The 19,850-nt window shown below is 34.2% G+C and overlaps 3 protein-coding genes across 4 annotated transcripts; all 3 read right to left on the reverse strand.

Moving 5' to 3' along the window:
* Positions 1 to 3,207: 3,207 nt before the first annotated feature.
* LOC129286286 (FT-interacting protein 1) lies at positions 3,208 to 6,552 on the reverse strand. Of its 2 annotated transcripts, XM_054922288.1 has the most exons (2): positions 3,982 to 6,552; positions 3,673 to 3,880 (listed from the first exon to the last, which is right to left on the reverse strand). In XM_054922288.1, the coding sequence occupies exons 1-2, from the start codon at positions 5,860 to 5,862 to the stop codon at positions 3,821 to 3,823; spliced, it is 1,941 nt and encodes a 646-aa protein (XP_054778263.1). In that variant the 5' UTR covers positions 5,863 to 6,552; the 3' UTR covers positions 3,673 to 3,820. The 2 variants fall into 2 exon arrangements, with proteins under 2 accessions (XP_054778258.1, XP_054778263.1); XM_054922283.1 differs by having other exon boundaries at positions 3,208 to 6,523.
* A 1,629-nt stretch (positions 6,553 to 8,181) lies between these two features.
* On the reverse strand, positions 8,182 to 12,143 carry LOC129319473 (uncharacterized). The gene is made up of 5 exons (XM_054964553.1): positions 11,329 to 12,143; positions 10,070 to 10,154; positions 9,781 to 9,950; positions 9,226 to 9,500; positions 8,182 to 8,604 (listed from the first exon to the last, which is right to left on the reverse strand). The coding sequence occupies exons 1-5, from the start codon at positions 11,702 to 11,704 to the stop codon at positions 8,425 to 8,427; spliced, it is 1,086 nt and encodes a 361-aa protein (XP_054820528.1). The 5' UTR covers positions 11,705 to 12,143; the 3' UTR covers positions 8,182 to 8,424.
* A 5,423-nt stretch (positions 12,144 to 17,566) lies between these two features.
* Positions 17,567 to 19,509, reverse strand: LOC129292312 (cytochrome P450 93A3-like). Its single transcript, XM_054929888.1, has 2 exons — positions 18,497 to 19,509; positions 17,567 to 18,391 (listed from the first exon to the last, which is right to left on the reverse strand). Exons 1-2 carry the CDS (start codon positions 19,403 to 19,405, stop codon positions 17,753 to 17,755), a joined length of 1,548 nt encoding a protein of 515 aa, XP_054785863.1. The 5' UTR covers positions 19,406 to 19,509; the 3' UTR covers positions 17,567 to 17,752.
* Positions 19,510 to 19,850: the final 341 nt, after the last annotated feature.

The following is a 19,850-nucleotide window of genomic DNA, read 5'->3' on the forward strand; positions in this document are numbered from 1 at the left end:
TAACTTACTGTTTTTTCACTTATTACGGTTCAATGGGATCTTTGTCTCTTCGGGAGACCCAAAGTGTGCAATCCTTAATAAGTTATTTTGACAACTTAAATAGTACATTTTTCATGCATTTTAATGAGATGTAAAGAATTATTCGACTATTTATGGTTTAGAATAAGATAATCTCCTTTGCAATGAATAGAATTTTTACTAAAAGTTATGTATTATGGATATAATTTGAATATATTGCGTATATTATTAAAGATCAATTGTTATATAGTGCCTTTGTCACCAATAAATTTAAGTTTTGTAATATCAATTTTCTATATTTTTAATATTTGACCGTGATGAATTTACCTCTTGCATACTGTACATTTTAAAACCTTTAAAATTAAATTTTAAAGTTTTAGTTGTAAATATTTCTTTATTTTACATCAACGTCCTTATAGGCTATAGCTAGATATAAATGTCTTGATTTTACACCGACATCCTTACAAGATACTCGATTGTCATTTTTAAAAAAAATATATGTATTATTTCTGAAGTCCCATTTACATGTTATAACCTCTAGTTATATTTATATATAAAAATAATTAATCCTCTTATTTAGTTACAATTCTTTCTTTCTTTGTGTTTTTTTTTTTCACTTGTATACTTCAGATATATAAAGTCATTTAATCAGTCACGCTGACGCTGAGTTCAGTGAAGTTTGAATTTATAACAAAATTGTATATTCTTAATTCGCATATAATTTCATATTAGTTTGAATTTATAATATTTTTCATTTTTACTAACCATACTCTCTTGCATTTCTTTCAAGCGTTTGAATTGCATATTAGTTTCAACCTATAACTATCTGACAAAATGTTAATGTCTCGAGGCAGGTCATCAGCAGAAGGGAATTTTTAATTAAATAATTTAAAAAGAAATAATATAACTTTTAGTCCCTCAAATTTATCTTAATTGTCAATTTAATCTTTTAAATTTAATTTCTATCAATTTAATCCTTTAAGTTTATTTTGATTATCTACTTGGTCCTTATTATTTAAAAGAGGGATTGCATAATTTGCTAATTTAAATAACAAAATATTGATAACAGTTATATAGATTAATGAAAAAAAAATATAATTGTTAGGGTAAGAAAAGAATAAACTCTGAAAAATAAAAAAAATAAAAAACACATTATAAGGATCATATTAATAAAAATTAAATTCACTTGAAAGCTAATTTGTTCTCATTTAGCAAACACGAACATGTGAGATCATCAAAACTCTTTATACATCAAATTATTTTGAGCATCAATTAATCTTAAAAAATTAAATTAATAATTGAGACAAGCTTGAGGGATTAAGAGTTTCATTATCCCATATAAAAATATACATGCTATTTGCTGAGTAGAATTAAGTTGCGTAGCTTTGTGATCTACGGGAAGGAACCAATAAACTATTGTTATTTTTGAACATTTTAGCTCTAAAACGGCGTCATTTAGCCCCCTCCCATGCCACCTACCGACCCACACTCCCGCACTCAGCTGACGAGCTCGCCGAACCTGAGCGCGTGTTTTGCATTCAATCAGGAGTAGAGTTGAGAATTTGAACGGATCGGGGGCCCGAATAGGCCCGAACCCGAACGGGCCAGTTTTTTTTTAAAAAGCCTGAATGACTAAGCCCGGCTTGAATTCCTTCGGGCTTCGGGCGGCCCGAATACCCGAATTTTATTTTTAAAATTATTTTTAATTAATTTTTTTACTTTAAAATTAATTATTTTATTTTATAAAAAATAAAAAATATATATTTTTAATACTTAAATGATGTTTAGGACTCAAATATATGATATTTTAGTAGAAAATAACTTAAAAATATATTTATTATATATTATATATTTTTAAAAATAAAAAAATTATTCGAGTATTCGGGCCTATTCGGGCCGACCCGAATAGGCCCGAACATAAAAAAACATCTCTTTTTTAAAGCCCGGCCGTGAAATTTTTTGGGCTAATTCGGGCTAGCCCGTCGGGCTCAGCACGAATTACCGGCTCTAACTAGGAGTAACTTTGGCCCCGGAGAAAAAAGAGTAACTTGCATTAATCACTTTTTTGCTTAATTTCTATCCTTATTTATTTTTCTTAAAAATGTACACTCAATTCCTGTTTCATTTATCTTTATCCAATTCAACCTTTATTTAAATATATTTATTACTATGATAAAAGATAAACTAATAAATATATCTTAAGAAAATCAAATTTACATTTTAAAGGACACTAACATGTTTTATTGAGCACATGCAAAGCCATATAGCTAGTAGCTTCTAGGTTAATGATCTTGTACTGTTTATTTGACCTTTAATTTTATCGAGCGGTAGGTAAATACGTTGTTTGAAAGGAAGGTATAAGCACTGTACTAAACTAGGGACTTTAAACGAGTGAGATAAATCAATGACCCATAATCTCGGAGATTAATTTTAATTAATTAATTAGTCAGTTAATTATTGGAATATCAGTTTTATTTTAAAATGAAAATTTTAATTATATTCAAATTCCAATTATCTCGACTTGAATTTGAATCCAAGATACATGCATTTGATTGATTGAATTTAGTTTGAATCCAACTTGAGTTTGATTGATTGAATTTATGGCAATGAAAGTTTATGAAATTGAATTCTTGTTGAAGCATTGATAAAATTTATTCCGTTATTTATGGGCCATTTATGTTCTAGAATGGCCCAATATCTCTAGAACATACGAAGGCCAGCGGAATTCGAAGGCCCATTGGCTCGTGTCCAGCCTGTGGGTTTCAGAATGCCATCGGGTTCAAAAGAAGCCTCGGGACCAAAATAACACGAAACTTAACCTGGAGGAGTCGACATTATTTCAAATTTCAATAAATTACTCTATGAAATGACCGCCAATTTTTAATATTTACGGTATTAATTTTTTTAGAGCAAATTAAGTTTTCTTCTATTTTATTTTTTTATCAGAGACAGCTATAATTATGAATACATACTCACATATCCACCCGATCAAACCTGTTGAAAGATTTTCATGCTGCTGTGTGCCATCGCGCAATTGGTAAAAAGTTTTTCTTTTTATTTTGAAAAAAATATGTAAACATTTTTTTTCTGTTACAAAGACTTTCCTTTCACTCATTTTAAAAATCTATATAAACCGGCAACGTATGAGCATTTTCTAAAATTAAAAATTATAGTACAGAAACTTCAGGTAATTTTTTTTTTTTTAATAAGATAAGCTTTGTATAGATTGATGATTAATTAACGGTGGCTTACATGAGCCAGAGGCAACAGGAGAAATCTTTCTCCGTCTCGAAAGACAAATTCATCATTAAAAAAAAAAAAAAAATAGCGCTGCCGAGTGATCCTCCAGCGCCAAGTAACGTGAATGATATCAAATCTAATGACTATAAAATCCATCACCCAACCCGAAAGAAGAAGAAGAAGAAGAAAGAAGACAACGATGGTGCTTTAAAGCATTGTGTCGGCACGAGAAGGCAATCTCCTGAAGAAATTGCTCGGAGCGGAAGGCAGTTTGCTGCGAAACCTGGGGTGGCGGAGCCAGTAAATTCCGGCGAGAGCCGCGATCATCTTGAAAGGTGTTATGTATAGAGCCACCGCCGCAACCAAGCAGAACATCACAAACAAACACGTCGCTCTAGGGTCTCTCCAATTCAGCAGCGCTTGAAATCTCTCACCTTGTGTTGCAATATCTCCCACCACTGTTTGTATTCTTCCCGCCACGCTCCTCAGCCTGTCATACCTCATTTTCACTACGTCCTGAGACTTCGATGTTGGAAAAGTATCGAACTCTTCATCTAGTTCATCAGCCTGTGCTGCTTCTGCCCATGAAAGTTTTGTATCCATGTGGGGAGGATGTCTTGGCCTGAACCGGAAGTTCCATATTCCGATCACAAACATGTACAGGAAGATAGTGGGCAGGATCAGTTCAGGGTAGCAGATTAATATGAAGAACAGGATGTGTACCAGAATTGACGTCACTGGGTTCTTCCATTTTTTAACTTCTTCAAGCCACTTGCTCATGGCTATTGCGCTTGAAAATACTGATACCACTCTAAAGAAATTAGCTTTGCTTCTCCTCAAGCTCCACATGTGAGAGTCCACGTCTAGCATGTACTCCACAACCTCTTTCCTCAGGGGTGGCTCTGCTCTCCCAAGCCTTACTGCTACAATGTTCATCGCCTGGAATCTCAAACTGTCTAGCTGGTTCACTGTGAATGGATGCTGATAATGCATTTTGGGGAGTAATGGTTGCCCGTAAAGGTAAATTATGTGAGCTAAGGAGAGACAAGTAAATCTAATAGCTAATTGAAGCTCACCCGTCTTCTTCAGTCCAGAAGGACGTAGAACAAGCAAAGGATAGGAGTTAGTGTATATCCTATCCATTATAAGTGTTGATAGGCGAATTCTTACCTTTCCTATTCTGGAGTCAACTTTGGCTCCACTTCCTGATAACGGCTTCTCATTCCCTCCCAAATGGCAGTTGTCAAAAACTCCCAAGGTTACCACAGTGCAAGGGTCGTACACTTCCCACATGTACTGCTCATTCCATTTGGGGTTTGAGCTGTCAGTGATGGTTCTTGTTCTGACCCATTTCTGTCCATACTTGGCAACACAATAAGCATCGGTAGTGGATTTTCCGTCCTTTGTCTTCATAGGTTGGAGCCCTTGAGCGCTTAATATTCCTACTTCCAAAATTCCAACCGGTTGCTTCCATAGCTGTCTCGCGGTTGGTTTTGTATCGCTTATGTATAACGTCGATTCATCCAATACATGGTAGCCACCTTCAAGACACACTCTGAGGTGAATCCTAGTAGAGAATTTGAGCTCATGCCTCTTGTCTCCCTCCAAAGCACCAAAACCAAAACTTTCTAGATTGTACCAGTAAGAATGAACTGGACGGTGATCCAAACGCTTCTCGAATTTATTGAGTGGGATGCTTATCCTCCCCACAATTTCATCTTTTGAAGATCCTATCTTGTTCTCCACAGTCAGCACCAGTTGTTCTTCAAACGGCTCTGCTGCCACAAACAGGAGATCCTCGTTCCAGAGCGGATTAGTTGTTTTTGTAGGACATACCTTGGTCTTGAGCACCTGATTTCCAACTTGAGCCTTCACAAATGCTTGGGGTGGTTGGCTTTTATCGTTTGGCTCTACATCCTGAGCTTCAATCACATTTACTCTGAGATACCACAGCTTTGGTGAAACATAAACCTTAGATCGAATTGAATAAACTCCCTCACCTTGTACTGAAGCGGCATCTGAATGCCATGCATCAGGAAATGCTTCGTCAGCTTGTGTTCCCATCCAAACTGCTAGCATCACTTCTCCTTTCACCTTTTCATCCCCTCTTCTGTGCTCTAGTCTGTACCACTGAGGAGCCAGAGGGCTATCAGGGGGGACTCTGGTTGGGACTTCATGCATGTCAAATTCGACTTTTCCGATGTATTCATCTCTGGACACCATCTCTTTGTCTCTGACAAACACTTCAACTACTGAAGATTGTATCTTTTCCTTGGAGAATGCAAAAACCTGTTTCCACTCGGGGTTGCTCTTCTTCTCGAAGTGTCTTGTTTTGCCCTTGTAGTTACCGACCTTGACTTCTACGTAAGGGTCACAATTTCCAGTCACAGGATTTGGAGGTAGGTTTTTGGCTTTCTCAACTCGAACATAGAGATAGAACATCTGTTCCACGAGGTCGTAAGTGCTGGTGGCCCTGTCGCTCGCAATCCATCCACTTCCTCCTCGTTGTCCGCCATGAGGCCATTTTTCTCCCAGCTCAGGTTTTGTGTCCTTCAACTTGTAATCTTCTTGTTCTTTTGGCTTTGAAGCAGCTTGGGAACCCATTGCGTATGTGTCCTTCCTTTGGAAACCTCGGCTCTCAAAATTTCTGGTTGCCGCAAAAACTCTGGTCAGTTGTGTCCTGTGCTAAAATTAATTTTCATTCTCCAATGTTGTTGCTTATGCAACAGAGGGAGGTTACAGGTACTCAGAGAGCAAAACTCTAGAGGACAATGGTAATTTTGGACTCTCGAAAGTGGAGACATGAAGTTTAAACTCTCTCGGGTTTGAGACCGTGAAATACAAGGAAGTCTTATGCACAAGTCTCTTTAAAAAAAAAATTATGCAAAGATTCTTATTCCTTCGTTCCTTCACTTATCTGTATTGGTGTTTTAAACTGCTAATCTTTTTCTCCCACTGAAACTGCTGCGGCAGCCATGTTTCTTTACTTTTCGTATCATGATCTTGGTGTTTTCAAGACAGTAATCAGTGACATTTTTTGGGTAAAGCATTAAGTCTCTTTTGGGGCCTACTTTTTCATGTAAAGCATCTTCTATATCTGTCCTCTATGCCTCATAAATTGCCCCAATTTTCATTCATATAAAACACAAAATATGTTGATTTATACTAGACAAACTAAAGAGGGACTAACAAAGATGTTGGGGAAATATTGCGCTGGAGAAACAATGCTCTTGAATCTCTCTACTTCATCTAAACGCAGAGTGATTCAAGAACGGACCATAGTCGCTTGGCAAGGGGATAGAGATAACAAAAGCCACTGATTGGAATTCCAGATTGTCAAAAAGATATAGCAGATACCCCACTCGAGAGAACAAATTTTTTTTTGCAAGAGAATAAAATACAAATAGACTAAACACATAATCTCTGCCCACTTACCGAGATTCTTTGGGCAAAATGTAAGCGACCACTTTTGCCCTCGTTATTCGTTCTTGTTTGTAGGACAAGACCCATGAGTCTTCCAGTGATTAGGTTGAAACAGAATGGACAAATTTCATTGCATGCCACAGAACAGCTGACTAATATAATGTGAAAGGGATAGGCATTCTCTTGAGTGACAAGGTTGAGAGGCTAAGCTCGCATGAGGAGTACAAGGAAAAGGGGAAGCATCGTAGAAAGCTTATGGGGTAAACGAGGCTCCAAAAAAAGATGCTTTATACCAATATTCCGCCATCTTTATTCAAAGTTGTCTTCTGTTGACATATTCCCCTGTTTTATTCCATAAAAGCATGCATATAGAAAAGGACGGAGACCAGAAGAGATGCCCCTTATTTGATTCAACACCATATGTGGGGGAGGGCTGTGAGAGTTTTGGTTTGGGTTTTATGCGTTGTGCCTAGTGCCCAAGGGTGGGAATTCTGAATGAGTCCAAAAGTTTGACATTTGATTTAAGCCACACAGTAGTGTGTTACTGTTGTGGGATTTGACTTCTGAATATTCTTTGTTTCTCCTCGGTGAAGTTTTCCTATTTAATTAATAAATTTATTACAAGTTTAAAAATCTAATGGAAGTCAAATTTTAGGAGAAATTCTTAAAGAGACTGGGACACTACATTATCCATAATTCATTCAATAAAAATATAATATTAAATATAAATTAACTCTAATGATAGTAAAGAGAGACAAGATAAAAAATTAAATAATCATTCTGTTATAAAAATAAATTTATTAAAAATGGTAACATATAAAATTTTATTTAATTAAATTGACATAATTTTATTAAATAGATTATGGATAACGTGATACATTAAATCCATCTAAGAATTGCTCAAATTTTATAATTTCTCCAAATTTAATTGGATGTTTTTATTTTTTTTTAAAAAATGTATATATGGAATTAAAGTGCACCTTCAATTTTAAGCCAAAAAATGGTTGTGATTGATAATAATGAGCTATATACTGTTGTAACACTCATGCAAATTTTCCTGCTAGTCGTTTATTCCTCTCACATATCTTCACCTCACACAACACAAGGAGCAACCTTAGCCAAATTGAGAAAACCGGGAGTCGGGCGTTTCAAGGAAAGAAAGATAGATACACTCGCACCTGATCCTGTAGTTCTATTTTCCATGAATCACATTATCACAACAAACTCTGCGGAGTCTTCCTTTCTGTGGAATGGACCTCCGGGAATTCAACGTCTAATCATTAGAATAGGCTTGCTCAAGTTCTGCCCGAGGGTCGCATTGTCCCTATTCCCAATTCAAGTGTATATTCCTCTAAAACTGATCCAATAAATAGTATAGTCTCTTGTACGAACATACCTTTCAGGTTAAGATGCAAGCACAGGCAAAATCACGCAGCAATTCAACTGAATGATTTCAGCTTACCTCACAGCCCTTAAGAGTTATTCCACAGAGGTTGCGACTTGTCCAGGAGAGTCTATAAATTCTTCAAAGAAACTTGGGTTGAGTTATTACAGTTTTCCTGTACAATTTTCGGGTGTCAAAGGGCATTTAATTTACAAGCCATTTTACCAATCCATTTTCTTTCAAAGGAATGGGCACACCCTAAAATCGGCTAGCCATTTGACAATTTGAATTGAAAATTAAAATGATACAGTGACGAATCAAGAGAGTCGAAGCATTGAGCACTCCTTGTAAGTTGGCAGTCACAAAGGAGTGTCCTTGTTCCAGGATAATCTATCTAGGCCATCGACAATAGCCCTGCGGAATTCGCCATTGTGGAGAAGGAAGGATGAGACGTGACCACCAGTGACCCACCTCACCTCACAACCTGGCCAAGCTTTCTCTAGTTCCAGCACTGAGTGTTTTGGGATGTATCCGTCATCCTACAAACGGTGCTTACAGTTATAAGTAAACACAGATAACAAATGAGCGGAGAAATCTAGCCAACCGCAAGTATCTTTAATAAGAATGCGTAATGCTCGCTATTCTAAATTGCAACATAAAAGATTACGCATAAAAGATAACAATGTATAAAACATCAAGTAAACAAAGATAACAGCAGAGCGAACCAAAAACTTTCTGCTAGACTCTTCACTAATATGGACATAAATAGCCAAATAGGTGAACAAAGATAACAGCAGATGAAACTAAAAATCTTCTGCTAGACACTTGACTAGTATGGACAAAGATATCCACTAGACAAGAATGTCCAAGATACAGGGAAAATGGAACCAAAGAAGAAAACTGTATAATCAGACTCAAAATGATCTGCAGCCAAAATTTGAACCAGAAATAAATAGAGCTGACCAATAAAGGAAGTATGGATTCCCATCTTTCCAGAATACTTCATGTCAATGCAAAATTTTTCTAATTTTTTAACAGTTTTATAATTTATCTACAGAAATGGAAACGCAGATAAAATAAAAATAGGTGTCAGCCACTTCTAACTTTCATTGAATACAAATTCATAAGGTGTTTAAGCAATACCAGGTTCTGGAACTTACTGTAGCAGCAACAAAGATCACAGCATTGGGATTTTTGGGAATTGGAAAGCGTGTGACATCTGTGAGAGAGAGAACATTTCGCATCCTCTCTCTTACCTCCTCGAGAGTCATTGCAGCCTTCTGAGCTGCAAGATCCTCTCTCAGTGCTTCCCAGGCAGTGCCATGCTTTAAAATACCCTCACAGAATGCCACAACAGCAGAATGAGGTGATAAAAAAGGGAGAGTTGCAATAGGTGTAGGGTGAAGTGATCCGACCATTGCTGCGTGTACTCCTCCTAAAGTTCATAAAAATATCCAAATCCATACATATATATGAAATGGATACAGCAAAGTTCCAAACGTTAAGAATTAAAATGTCCAATCACTCCACTAGGAAGACGTCACTGTATTTGACAAATTAATTGAGGCATGGTTGTTCAACCAAAAATGCTAATTTATTCCCATGCATTGCGTATAAATTGGAAAAAAAAAAAAGCAACAGACAAAAGAAAAACAGGATGACCAAGATCTAGTAGCTTGAGCATTAGCATGGGTTCTAGTCCAGATGAATCTTACCCATACTAAGTCCACAAACACCCATCTTGCCAAAACCTGCCTCGGTATCCAACCAGTGTAAAAGGCTGCGGGTCTCTTCAATGGTTGCTCTTCCTAATAACAAAAGGTCACTAACACACAAAAGTTTTGCACCACACTGCAGCATAGGGCGTCTTCGTCCATAAAATGGACTGCATTTGTATGCATAGACATACACACAGATGCACATGTATATAATGACGTGTAAGTTTTAACTAAAATAAGGTTGAAAAGACAATGATTTTGGTTTCAAAAAGAATTTGAGCCTGACCTCTCAAGTACCATGGTTGCAATATTTTCCTTCATGAGAGGTCCACCAAGACGCAATCTCCGTTCAAATGTATGGTCCCCAGTTCCTGCAATTGTTTTTTGAAAATAAAGATGCAGCTATTAAACAAAATGGCAAGGTGACAAAAGTCATATTCACAGATGAAGAGAAGTATTATCATCTGGATTTTTTGAAATTTTGGTTCTCCTTGCTGACCTTATCAAACTGAAAATAATAAAAATGTCTCATGTCATTCTTTGATGCCTGCCTATGAAGCAAAGGATCAGAAACTACTGCAACTTACATAAACAAGGGAATAATTCATTCTTAGTTATCCTTAAGTATGCTCATTATAATCCTCTGCAGTTTGTGCAGTTACCAAACTCACCAAAGGAGAAAATTCTGGACAGCTAATGACTAGCCATGCTCAGGATTGCTGACCAAATCGATGACATCCTGACTGCACTGGATAGGAGCCACTAGGCAATCAAGCTATCTACCTAATCTGGACTATGCGATTGCAAAATAAACAAATAATTAAGGTCCAGAAACAAATTCTTCCCAGTTTCCTCTGCGCAAAACAATTTAGTAGTTTAGGGATGATTCATCAAGAATAAATTTATGATTGATAGTGAGCCAACTTAGCTCGAACAGTTCAGTTTTATTTATCAACAAAATAACCAACATGTATTAAAAATGAGAGAGATCAAAATGTCCTTCACTCCTTTCTTCCTTTACAGTTCATCTGTTTATAAGATCAAAGTGAAACGATGCCATACTACACAGATTAAACTATTGCGACCGCAATTGCACCCTTATATGCTGTATGCAACTAAAAGTATACAACACTTGTACAGTTGCATGTATACTAAACAGGGCAGCATGACGACAACAGTTCTTTCTTTCCATTTTCCATAAAACAAAATGCACGAAGACATGTTACCAATTTCAAAAGTATTAGACAAATTTGTTCCTTTTTATGCTTTTTGGGGCAGCTGATGTTACCATCACATTCAATCATAATCCAGAAAGTGAAAACCCCAAGTTCCCCATCCAGGACTACGTTAGTTTATTCATCAATATATTGTCGTTTCAAAATTCAAAACCTAGTGTCAACTTCGATTGTGTCTTGATGGCAGGTAAATAATAGACAGATCACAGACCTCAAACCTTTAGCGAGATTACAACTTCAAACTCAGCCTAGAAGCTCATTGACGACGATTAAATGATATGCCGCGGGGGCAAAAGTTATAGCCAGTTACCTGCAAGATGAACCACGCAAGCCATCTTCTCCGGGGGAACATTCTTGGGCACCAGAAACGCAACCCTTGCATTATGGCTCTCAGGAGGCAAGGCATTCAGGAGTTGATCATCACAAGGGGTTCTGAATACCCCTTCTCTCAAACAAGCCGTCTTGGTCTCCCAAATCGTCCTCCAGATGGGTTGAATCAAAACGGGAGGCCAATTTTGTCCAGCAATTTCTGGGAACAACTGCTTAATCATATTCTCTAGCATGTCAAGTTTAGTGCCACCCCATCCTTTGGAGAAGAAGGGTGTGGTGATCCTCGATCGATGCATGAATGCACCGTAAACGTGGTCCAATACATAATGAAGAATTCCCAGATTAACTGTGACCATTATCCACAAACTCGAATACCGTTATGACTTATGACCGTAAGCTGAATGATTCACAAGAACTCTGTTTCGTAAACTTAAAACAAAACAAAATTTCCAGGGAAAGAAGATAGAGTGAACTAGGAGTGTACGTAAAACAGATCTGGAGGACCGAAAGTCTAGCAAGAATCCCGAATGACAACGATATGAGAGAACAAAAAAGGGGGCGGAAACAACAGAGAGAGAGAGAATGGCGATAGATTGCAGGAAGAATTAAAAGGGATAATAATGTAATAATGTACTGACTACTGAAAGAGAAAGCAAAATCAATGAAAGAAAGCGAGAAGAATGGCATTGAAGGAATCAAGGCAGATCCAGATGCGGAAACGGAAGCCCGATAAGAGAGAGAAAGAAAATGAGAAACCCGCCATCTACCGGAAACGCGAACTGTGGGAGGATAACAAAACCGCTAAATGACACGCTGGATAGGGCTCCGTTGGGTTCTGTCCCCTCCGTCTTTTCTTTTCCTTGTTATTTTTATAATTAAATTGTTGACTTTTTTTTGACCAAAATTAAATTATTGACTTGATAAATATACAAATTTGCCCAATTATTAAAGTAAAAGGGCCTCATCATCAAGGGCTTGACGGCATTTATACAAATTTAAAATAATAATCAGAATATGATTTCTACGTTCTGTAATAAAAGTAAAATGAGTCTCATTATTCATGCAACTCGTGTTTGCATAAAAATTAAAATTTAGAATAAATATATAATTTATTATTGATAAGTAATATATCTGGCGGATTTTTTTATAAATTTTATAATACATATAATATTGATTTATTAATTTAGATATTGACATTGATTGTGTGTGTGTGTGTGGGGATAAGCATTTCAAATCGCATATTTTTACATGTTTGGGCATCTATAAATAATATTTAATTATCCAATATCTTCATCTTTAATTATGAGAAGTAAAGCTAAATCCTTTTTTTTTTAACCAAGGCTTTCCATGTGAAAAAAAAAATGATAAGACGGCTAATTAGCTAAACATTCGTGGAGGAAAGGGATAGGAGGTGATTTTACTTTTAATTAACGTTTAAATTATTTTAAGGGAGAATTTCAATTACGCACCGTAGATGAAATTTAATTACTTGTTGGTTTAAAAAAATTTAAAATTTTAATTTAGTTCAGGAAAATTAAAGTAAAAATTATTTCAATAATAAAAAGATTAGATTACCCTTCACTTATTGTATAGAATTATTAATTATTATTTTTCTTACTTTACTTATTAATTTACTAATATGAGTTATAAATTACATTTGTTGTAAAATAAACAATAACATCGATTGTTAATTTGCTAACTTTACTTGTTAATTTACTAATATTAGTTGTAAATTATTCTCAGCAATTTACAACTGATGTTGGTAAATTAATAAATAAAGTTAAAAATTTAACAACTGACATTGATGTTTATAATTGAACAACTAATGTCGAATCTTATATAATTATAGACATGTAAATTTATGTAATTTATAATTCATATTAGTAAATTAATAAATGAAGTAAGAGATATCATTATATTTTACTCTTATTTTAATCATCAATTGGTAATTGTTTGGCTTTTAATCTTAATTACAGTTATCAATTAAGACCAACTCAATCCTAAATTAAAGGGCCAATTCTTAAAGGGTTAAGGCCTAAACGAGTTAACTTTGTTAAACCTGATCCTACTTTAAGGCTCCATTTTAGCCATTCCAACCCTAGCCCCCAAAGTTAAGGGTGAGCAAAACTGAATTGAAATCAAAAATTGAACCAAACCAAATTGAGTTTAATCTATTTGGTTCGGTTTATTCGATTTAAATGGTCGGTTCAGTTTTTTTAAAAAAAATTTTAGTTTAAATGGTTTGGTTCAGTTTGAATATTGCAAAACTGAATTAACCAAAATTAATTATATATATTTATAAATATTATAATTGATTTATATTATTAAGGATTGTTTTTATTTTTATTAATATTTTTTAAAAATACTAGTATTATATTTGATTCCTTTACTTTGATATGATTTTCTATGTTGTCTAGTGTCCACGTTATTGTTTGTAGGGATCCCTTTTGTTTTCCTTATTATTTATATTTGTCATGTTAATTTTATAATTGTTTGCGGTTTCAAGAATTAAGATTTCACAAAGTCCACTAAACTAGTCCAGATCATTTTTCATCTACTTTAGTTAGGGGCATCTAATGTTTTAAATTATTTCTTAATTAGTATAATTTTTTTTTGAAAACAAGCCCAATTTGTTGACAAAAAAAGCCCAGTGTGTTGACAAAAAAGCTCAATAACCGAAATAAATAACTGAACCGAATCATTAAAATTCGATTCGGTTTTGGTTTGATTTTTTCAAAACTTCAGTTTAGTCCGGTTCAAAAAATTGTTAAATTTTGGTTTGTCGGTTTTCTTTAATCACAACCGAACCGAATCGAATTAACCGATGCTCTCTCCTACCCAAGGCCACAACCTTATGGTTTTTCATTTTTAATTTAAAACATAGAACATATATTTAAAATCTCAAAAAAATTATTATACATGACATTAAGTCCAGAAAAATAAATTGAAGTCAATACATAAACAACAAATTTAAGTCTGATAAGAAACAACAACATCATAAAATAAATGTCAATAACAATCAAACTTTACTAATATCACCAGCTAAATCTTAATAATTTTTATTGTCATTAATCTCAATATAATTTTATCCTTGTTATTGTAGAATCTCTATAGTGACAAAGATATTAAGCTTTTTACATATTCTTTATTCATCATCGTGAAATGATACTATGATTTTAGAATTAATGTAATATTTAATTTTTTAATATTAAATTTTAAAAAATATAAAAGAGTTAGCCCTTTTATTTTAGGGTCTAAAAGTGAGCTAGACTTATCATTTTATATTTTAAAATAGCAACACGGTCTTAAATTTTTTGAGCTTAAAAGGAGTGAGTCTATATATTTGGCCTCAATCGATGGCTCTAACTTTGAAAAGATTGATATAATTTGCAATAAGCCCTTTTGTTACATTAATTTAATGCAGTAATTGTTTGGTTTCTAATCCTATCTAGTCGTTATAATTGGCAATAAACTTTTTTGTCAAATTAGTTTCGGAGTTGAAGTTAACAAGGTGCAGAGTCAGATTGGTTAGATGTTCAGTATTCAGCTAACTTTAAATACTTCACAAATTTAAATAGAAGTAATTCAAGAAAAATATTATATTAGCTATTTTTAAAGATTGTAAATTATCTTATGGACAAGACGCCTCGTCCAAAAAAATTGTATGAGGAAGAGGGAGTAGTTGGTGAAGTTAAGTTCTAACTTAATTAGACTTTGAGCCTGTTTATTTAGGATTAAAAAATAAATAATTTTGGATGGTTTAAAGATTTTATAAAAAGATATTTATCTTATGGAGATTTTATAAAAAACAGATATTATGTTATGTTTGGTTACAATGATAAAAAAATAATTATTAGTTAATTATTTTTAAATTCTATGATATCTTTCTTAATTTTTATTTTATAAAAATAATTTATTATTATATTATCTAAAAATGTTAAGACACTCCCTCTCATCTACCACGTTAAATTATTTTCAGAGTAACTTTTTAAAATAATCAGAAATATATTTTTTTATGAGTTCTAATTATTTTAAAAGTTTAAACAAATATCTTAAAAACTCACAAAATATATTTTTTAAAAAAATAAGCAATTTTTTCATGAAATAAGTCAAAATAAACAGGCCCTAAAACAAACCTGCATTGCACCCAAAAATTTAAAAATTTAAAATAAGTATAAATGAATATTAATTTAATAATTTATTAAATGTTATAATATTTATAATGTGTAAAATATGATTATATAATCAATTCCAAACCAAAAATGTAAGAATTTTTTGTTATCAGCATAAAAAAATGTAAAGATAAAAGCATTGGCTATTTATATTAACGCATGAAGAAACATCTTGTTTGTATCAAAAATAAAAATAATTTATTTTATTATAAAAATAAAACAAAGATTAATTTAAAATAAAATTTTTCTCTATTTTATAATTTTATACATGTTAAATATTGAATAATATATAAATTTCATCGACAACAAAAATTATTAAGTAATGAGAGCTCTTACCACTTATGCTAGCTTTGGTTGGTGATATGTAAACTTTTTATATCACATTTATTCTATAGATTGGATAAGAGTGTACTATTAAGAATATAAACTCAAATACATAAGTCTATTTTAATGAAAATTATGAATTATATATTATCCTCAACATGTCTTTGGAAACTATTGTTATTAATATTATTAATATTAAAACTTTTATATGTTAATTTAATAGGATAAAAATATGTTAAATATATAAGGTTAAACACACACACACACATATATATATTACATCTTTCTCTGTAAAAATTATGAAAAGCAACTTGCTTCATTAAAAAATATTTCACCCCATACGAATTAAAATTACAATAAACAAAGACACCTCGTCAAAATAAGATTGCACGAGAAAGAGGGAGTAGTTGGTGAAGTTACGTCCCAACTCAATTGTAATATGATACCCCTGTTGCCTATAGCTTTGACATTTCAAATTTTATTTTTTGAATAAAAATATATTTTTTGTTAGAATGATAGTTAAAAAATTATCTTTATTTCAAATTATACATCTATTAAAATTTTAAATTAGTAAAAATATAAAAATTAAAATTATATTAGGTCCGCACAGTTCAATTTTAACCTAGATGGTGGATATTTTGGAGCCGAAACTCAATCCCCCTTCCAGGCGTCAATTCTCAATGATCAATATTTTAAAAATAAGTTACTTCTAATTAATTCATTAAAATTAAAATAAGTTAATTAAAATAATAAAATTTTTTAAAAAATAAATCACTTATTATTTTCATCCTTACATTTAAAAAAGAATAATTTGATGTATGGAAAGAGCTTTTTTAAAGATTAAAATATTGCGCTTGTTTTTAAAATTTGCTAAAGTGTACTTTTAAAATTGTATATTAAAATTTACAAAAATTTAGAGAAAGTGACTTAGATTAAAAATTAATATTTTAGAATGTGATTTATAAAAGAAAGTACGCAATAAATGGAAATGAGGCTGAGGGATCTCCTTGTTTGGGTGGGTTTCTTTCCATTGGAGTTTGGTTTTAGTACTTAGCAAGCTACTGAGCACCGGTGTGCTCATTATAAGAGACGATCTGAAAATTTAGATTGTCTAAATTTTTTTATTATAATTTTAATTTTATAAAAATAAAATTTATAATTTTTTTGATAAATATATTCATAATCAATCTGGATAATACTGATTTAATTTGAGACTTTGAGTGGTTTAATTTAATATTATAATTTTCATAAATTGCCTATTTATATTTATTCTGGACAAAACAGATTTAATATTATTTTTTAATAATTTTTTATTTTAATAAATATAAAATAAAAATAAAAACTTTAAATCTAAACCTTACAAATAAAAATTTAATATTAAATATGGTTTGTTCATAGTATATCTAAATGGTCAATTGATAAAAATTATAACATTAAATTAAATCATTTAAATTCAATCAGTACTATCTATATTGATGATTTTATTTTTATTAAAATTGAAATTAAAAAAAATTTAACCAATAATCTGAATGACCCAAATCTTCTCTTGTAATGAGCAGGTCAGTGCTGGGCAGCTTGTTGAGCGCCCAAAACTGATTCCTTTCTATTTTCTTTTCTCTCTACCGCTCCTTCACGGCAAATCAGAACCACTCAAATTAATTTTATATTTTTAAAAATTATTAAATTTCAATCATTAAATTTAATTTAACAGCTCAAATTAAATTTATATTTTTAAAAATTATCAAATCTCAATCATTAAATTCAATTCAATGATTTAGATCTAGAGTGATTCTTCCTCCGCTTTCGAAAGCGAACCCTGTTTTTTAGAGCAAACAAAAGTACGCGGAACTCTTCAAGCCTTGGCTTGCCTATGTAATTCAAAAAAAAAAAAAAAAGAGTAAGCGCAACTCACAGAGAAGGGAAAGGAGTGAGCCTAGGGGACGGGACACAAAGCAAAGGATGAGCTCTCGAAAGAGTGAGCCCTGCTTTCTCTTCCATGTCAACATTCGCCTTCTCTCCTTCCACCTTCCACTCGAAACACTGGATCATTGCCCCCAGATTCGTCTGCACTACCTGCAGAGCCAGCGACGTTCCAGGACACCCTCTTCTTCCACTCCCAAATGGAATCAGCTCGAAGTGTTGCCCTCTCACGTCTATCTGCTTCTTCCCTCTTCCTTCTTCGCTCACCATGAACCTCTCTGGCCTGAACTCCTCTGGCTTTTCCCAGTGGTTTGGGTCCCTCCCTATGGCCCACACGTTCACAAACAGCTGCGTCTTCGCTGGGATCTCGAACCCCCCCACATTGCATCTTTCACTTGATTCCCTCACTACTAATGGACCTGTAGGGTGAATCCTCAGAGTCTCCTTCACTATAGCTTGCAAGTAGGGAAGGTTCGGAATGTCTGATTCTTCCACTATCCTGTTCCTCCCGATTACACTGTCCATCTCTTCTCTCGCTTTCTCCATTACACTTGGGTGGTTTATTAGCTCTGCCAGACCCCATTCCGTCGTTAAGGCTGAAGTGTCTGTTCCTGCCATGAATATGTCCTGCAATGTTTACAAATGTCGTCGTGTTAGCTGATATATATATATATATATATATATGTAGGAAGAAAGTAAAAGCATAGATAAGCGATCTCGGTGGATTATTACGAGGATGAAGGCCTTTATATTCTCCATGTTCAGTTTTATCTCTGAGCTCTCATCTTCGTATATGTCTAGCAAGATATGAAGCAGATCCTTCGCTTGATAAACTTCACCTACTTCCTTCATCTTCCTCCTTTCCTTTCGGTGTTCTGCTATCACTCTGTCCATGAGAGTATCAAACCTGTCCCTCAGTGCCTTTGCCTTTTTCTTGATTCCCTGCAAATCCCAGTTCTTGCAAAACCAGATAAAATCCGAAACATTGAACAATCCAGTGAGCTCGGCGGTGTCTCTCACAAGCTGCCTTATCTCTTGAGCTTCGACATCATCCTCGGAGCACGTTTGGCCCATGAGCATTCTGGACACGATATTGTTCGACACTGTCAACAGCTCTCCTCCCACATCCACGGTCTGACCCCTCTCGGCCCTGTCCAGCAGAAGCCTGACAAATCTCACCGTCTCCTGCCGCCGCACCGGAAGGAGCTGGTCTAGCGTCCGGCCACCGAGAAGTTCCGACATGCACAATTTCTTCATGAACTTCCAGTAGGGGCCGTATGGAGCAAAAGAGAAGTCCTGGGAGCCATAGGTCAGGAAATCAACGGAAGTATTTTGAGGACGGTTGGAGAAAGAAGCCTCGTGAGTTCTGAGAAACTCAGTGGCGGTTTCTGGAGTGGAAGCCACAACACATGGAACAGAGCCCAGAAAAAGTTGGATGATGGGTCCATAGCGCTGCGAGAGGGTGCGAAGAGCTTGGTGAGGGATGGGAGCAAGAAGGTGAAGGTGACCTATGATAGGTAAGGCCAATGGGCTGGGAGGGCGATTAAGGTTCCTCTGTATTCTGGTAAAAATGGCTCGAACGAGAGTCAACGATACTAACCCAATGATCAGGAGTTGGATGTATCCTTGAAAATCCGCCATCTGTGCAATGAAAATCCAGATTTTTGTGTCTTTTATAAAGAAGGAATTAAGGGTCTTTATTATTTCATTGGACTTGTTATAAAGGCGGTTTCTGATAACTGTGAATGGGATGAAGGTGGTCCATCTGAGAGTTCAAGAATTATAATCATGCTGGTTCGTTTAGATTTAATTTGCTTCCTATTTTGTCTTTAATATTTGACGATACTAGTGATCAGAAGAACAGGGCAAAGCATGCGATTCCAAACTGGCTTCTTCATTGTGTTGTTATGAAAAGATTCAATTTGCTAGTTTTCTAATCAGGAACAACGAATAAAATGAAAAAAAATACAATTTTTCTGATTGTCTTTATCCTATATTTCTGGGATCGGCCGGCAACAAGGTCCCTATTCTAACATAAAAACTGCAACCATGTAGGACTATCTATGATCCGTTCTTAATTCTCTTG

Source organism: Prosopis cineraria, unplaced genomic scaffold, assembly GCF_029017545.1.
Source record: "Prosopis cineraria cultivar Desert tree isolate PC_DT_omini unplaced genomic scaffold, ASM2901754v1 PC1, whole genome shotgun sequence".
Classification (NCBI taxonomy): Eukaryota; Viridiplantae; Streptophyta; class Magnoliopsida; order Fabales; family Fabaceae; genus Prosopis; species Prosopis cineraria.

Bases quoted from the DNA above. Each gene is read 5' to 3' on its own strand.
- LOC129286286 (XM_054922283.1), bottom strand. From the start codon at position 5,862: ATGGGTTCCCAAGCTGCTTCAAAGCCAAAAGAACAAGAAGATTACAAG.
- LOC129292312 (XM_054929888.1), bottom strand. From the start codon at position 19,405: ATGGCGGATTTTCAAGGATACATCCAACTCCTGATCATTGGGTTAGTA. The intron at 18,392-18,496 runs GTAATAATCCAC...TAAACATTGCAG, and splicing joins ATATAAAGGCCTTCATCCTC to GACATATTCATGGCAGGAAC.
- LOC129319473 (XM_054964553.1), bottom strand. From the start codon at position 11,704: ATGGTCACAGTTAATCTGGGAATTCTTCATTATGTATTGGACCACGTT. The intron at 9,501-9,780 runs GTAAGATTCATC...TATGAACTTTAG, and splicing joins TGTTTGTGGACTTAGTATGG to GAGGAGTACACGCAGCAATG. The intron at 8,605-9,225 runs GTAAGTTCCAGA...CACCGTTTGTAG, and splicing joins TGATCTTTGTTGCTGCTACA to GATGACGGATACATCCCAAA.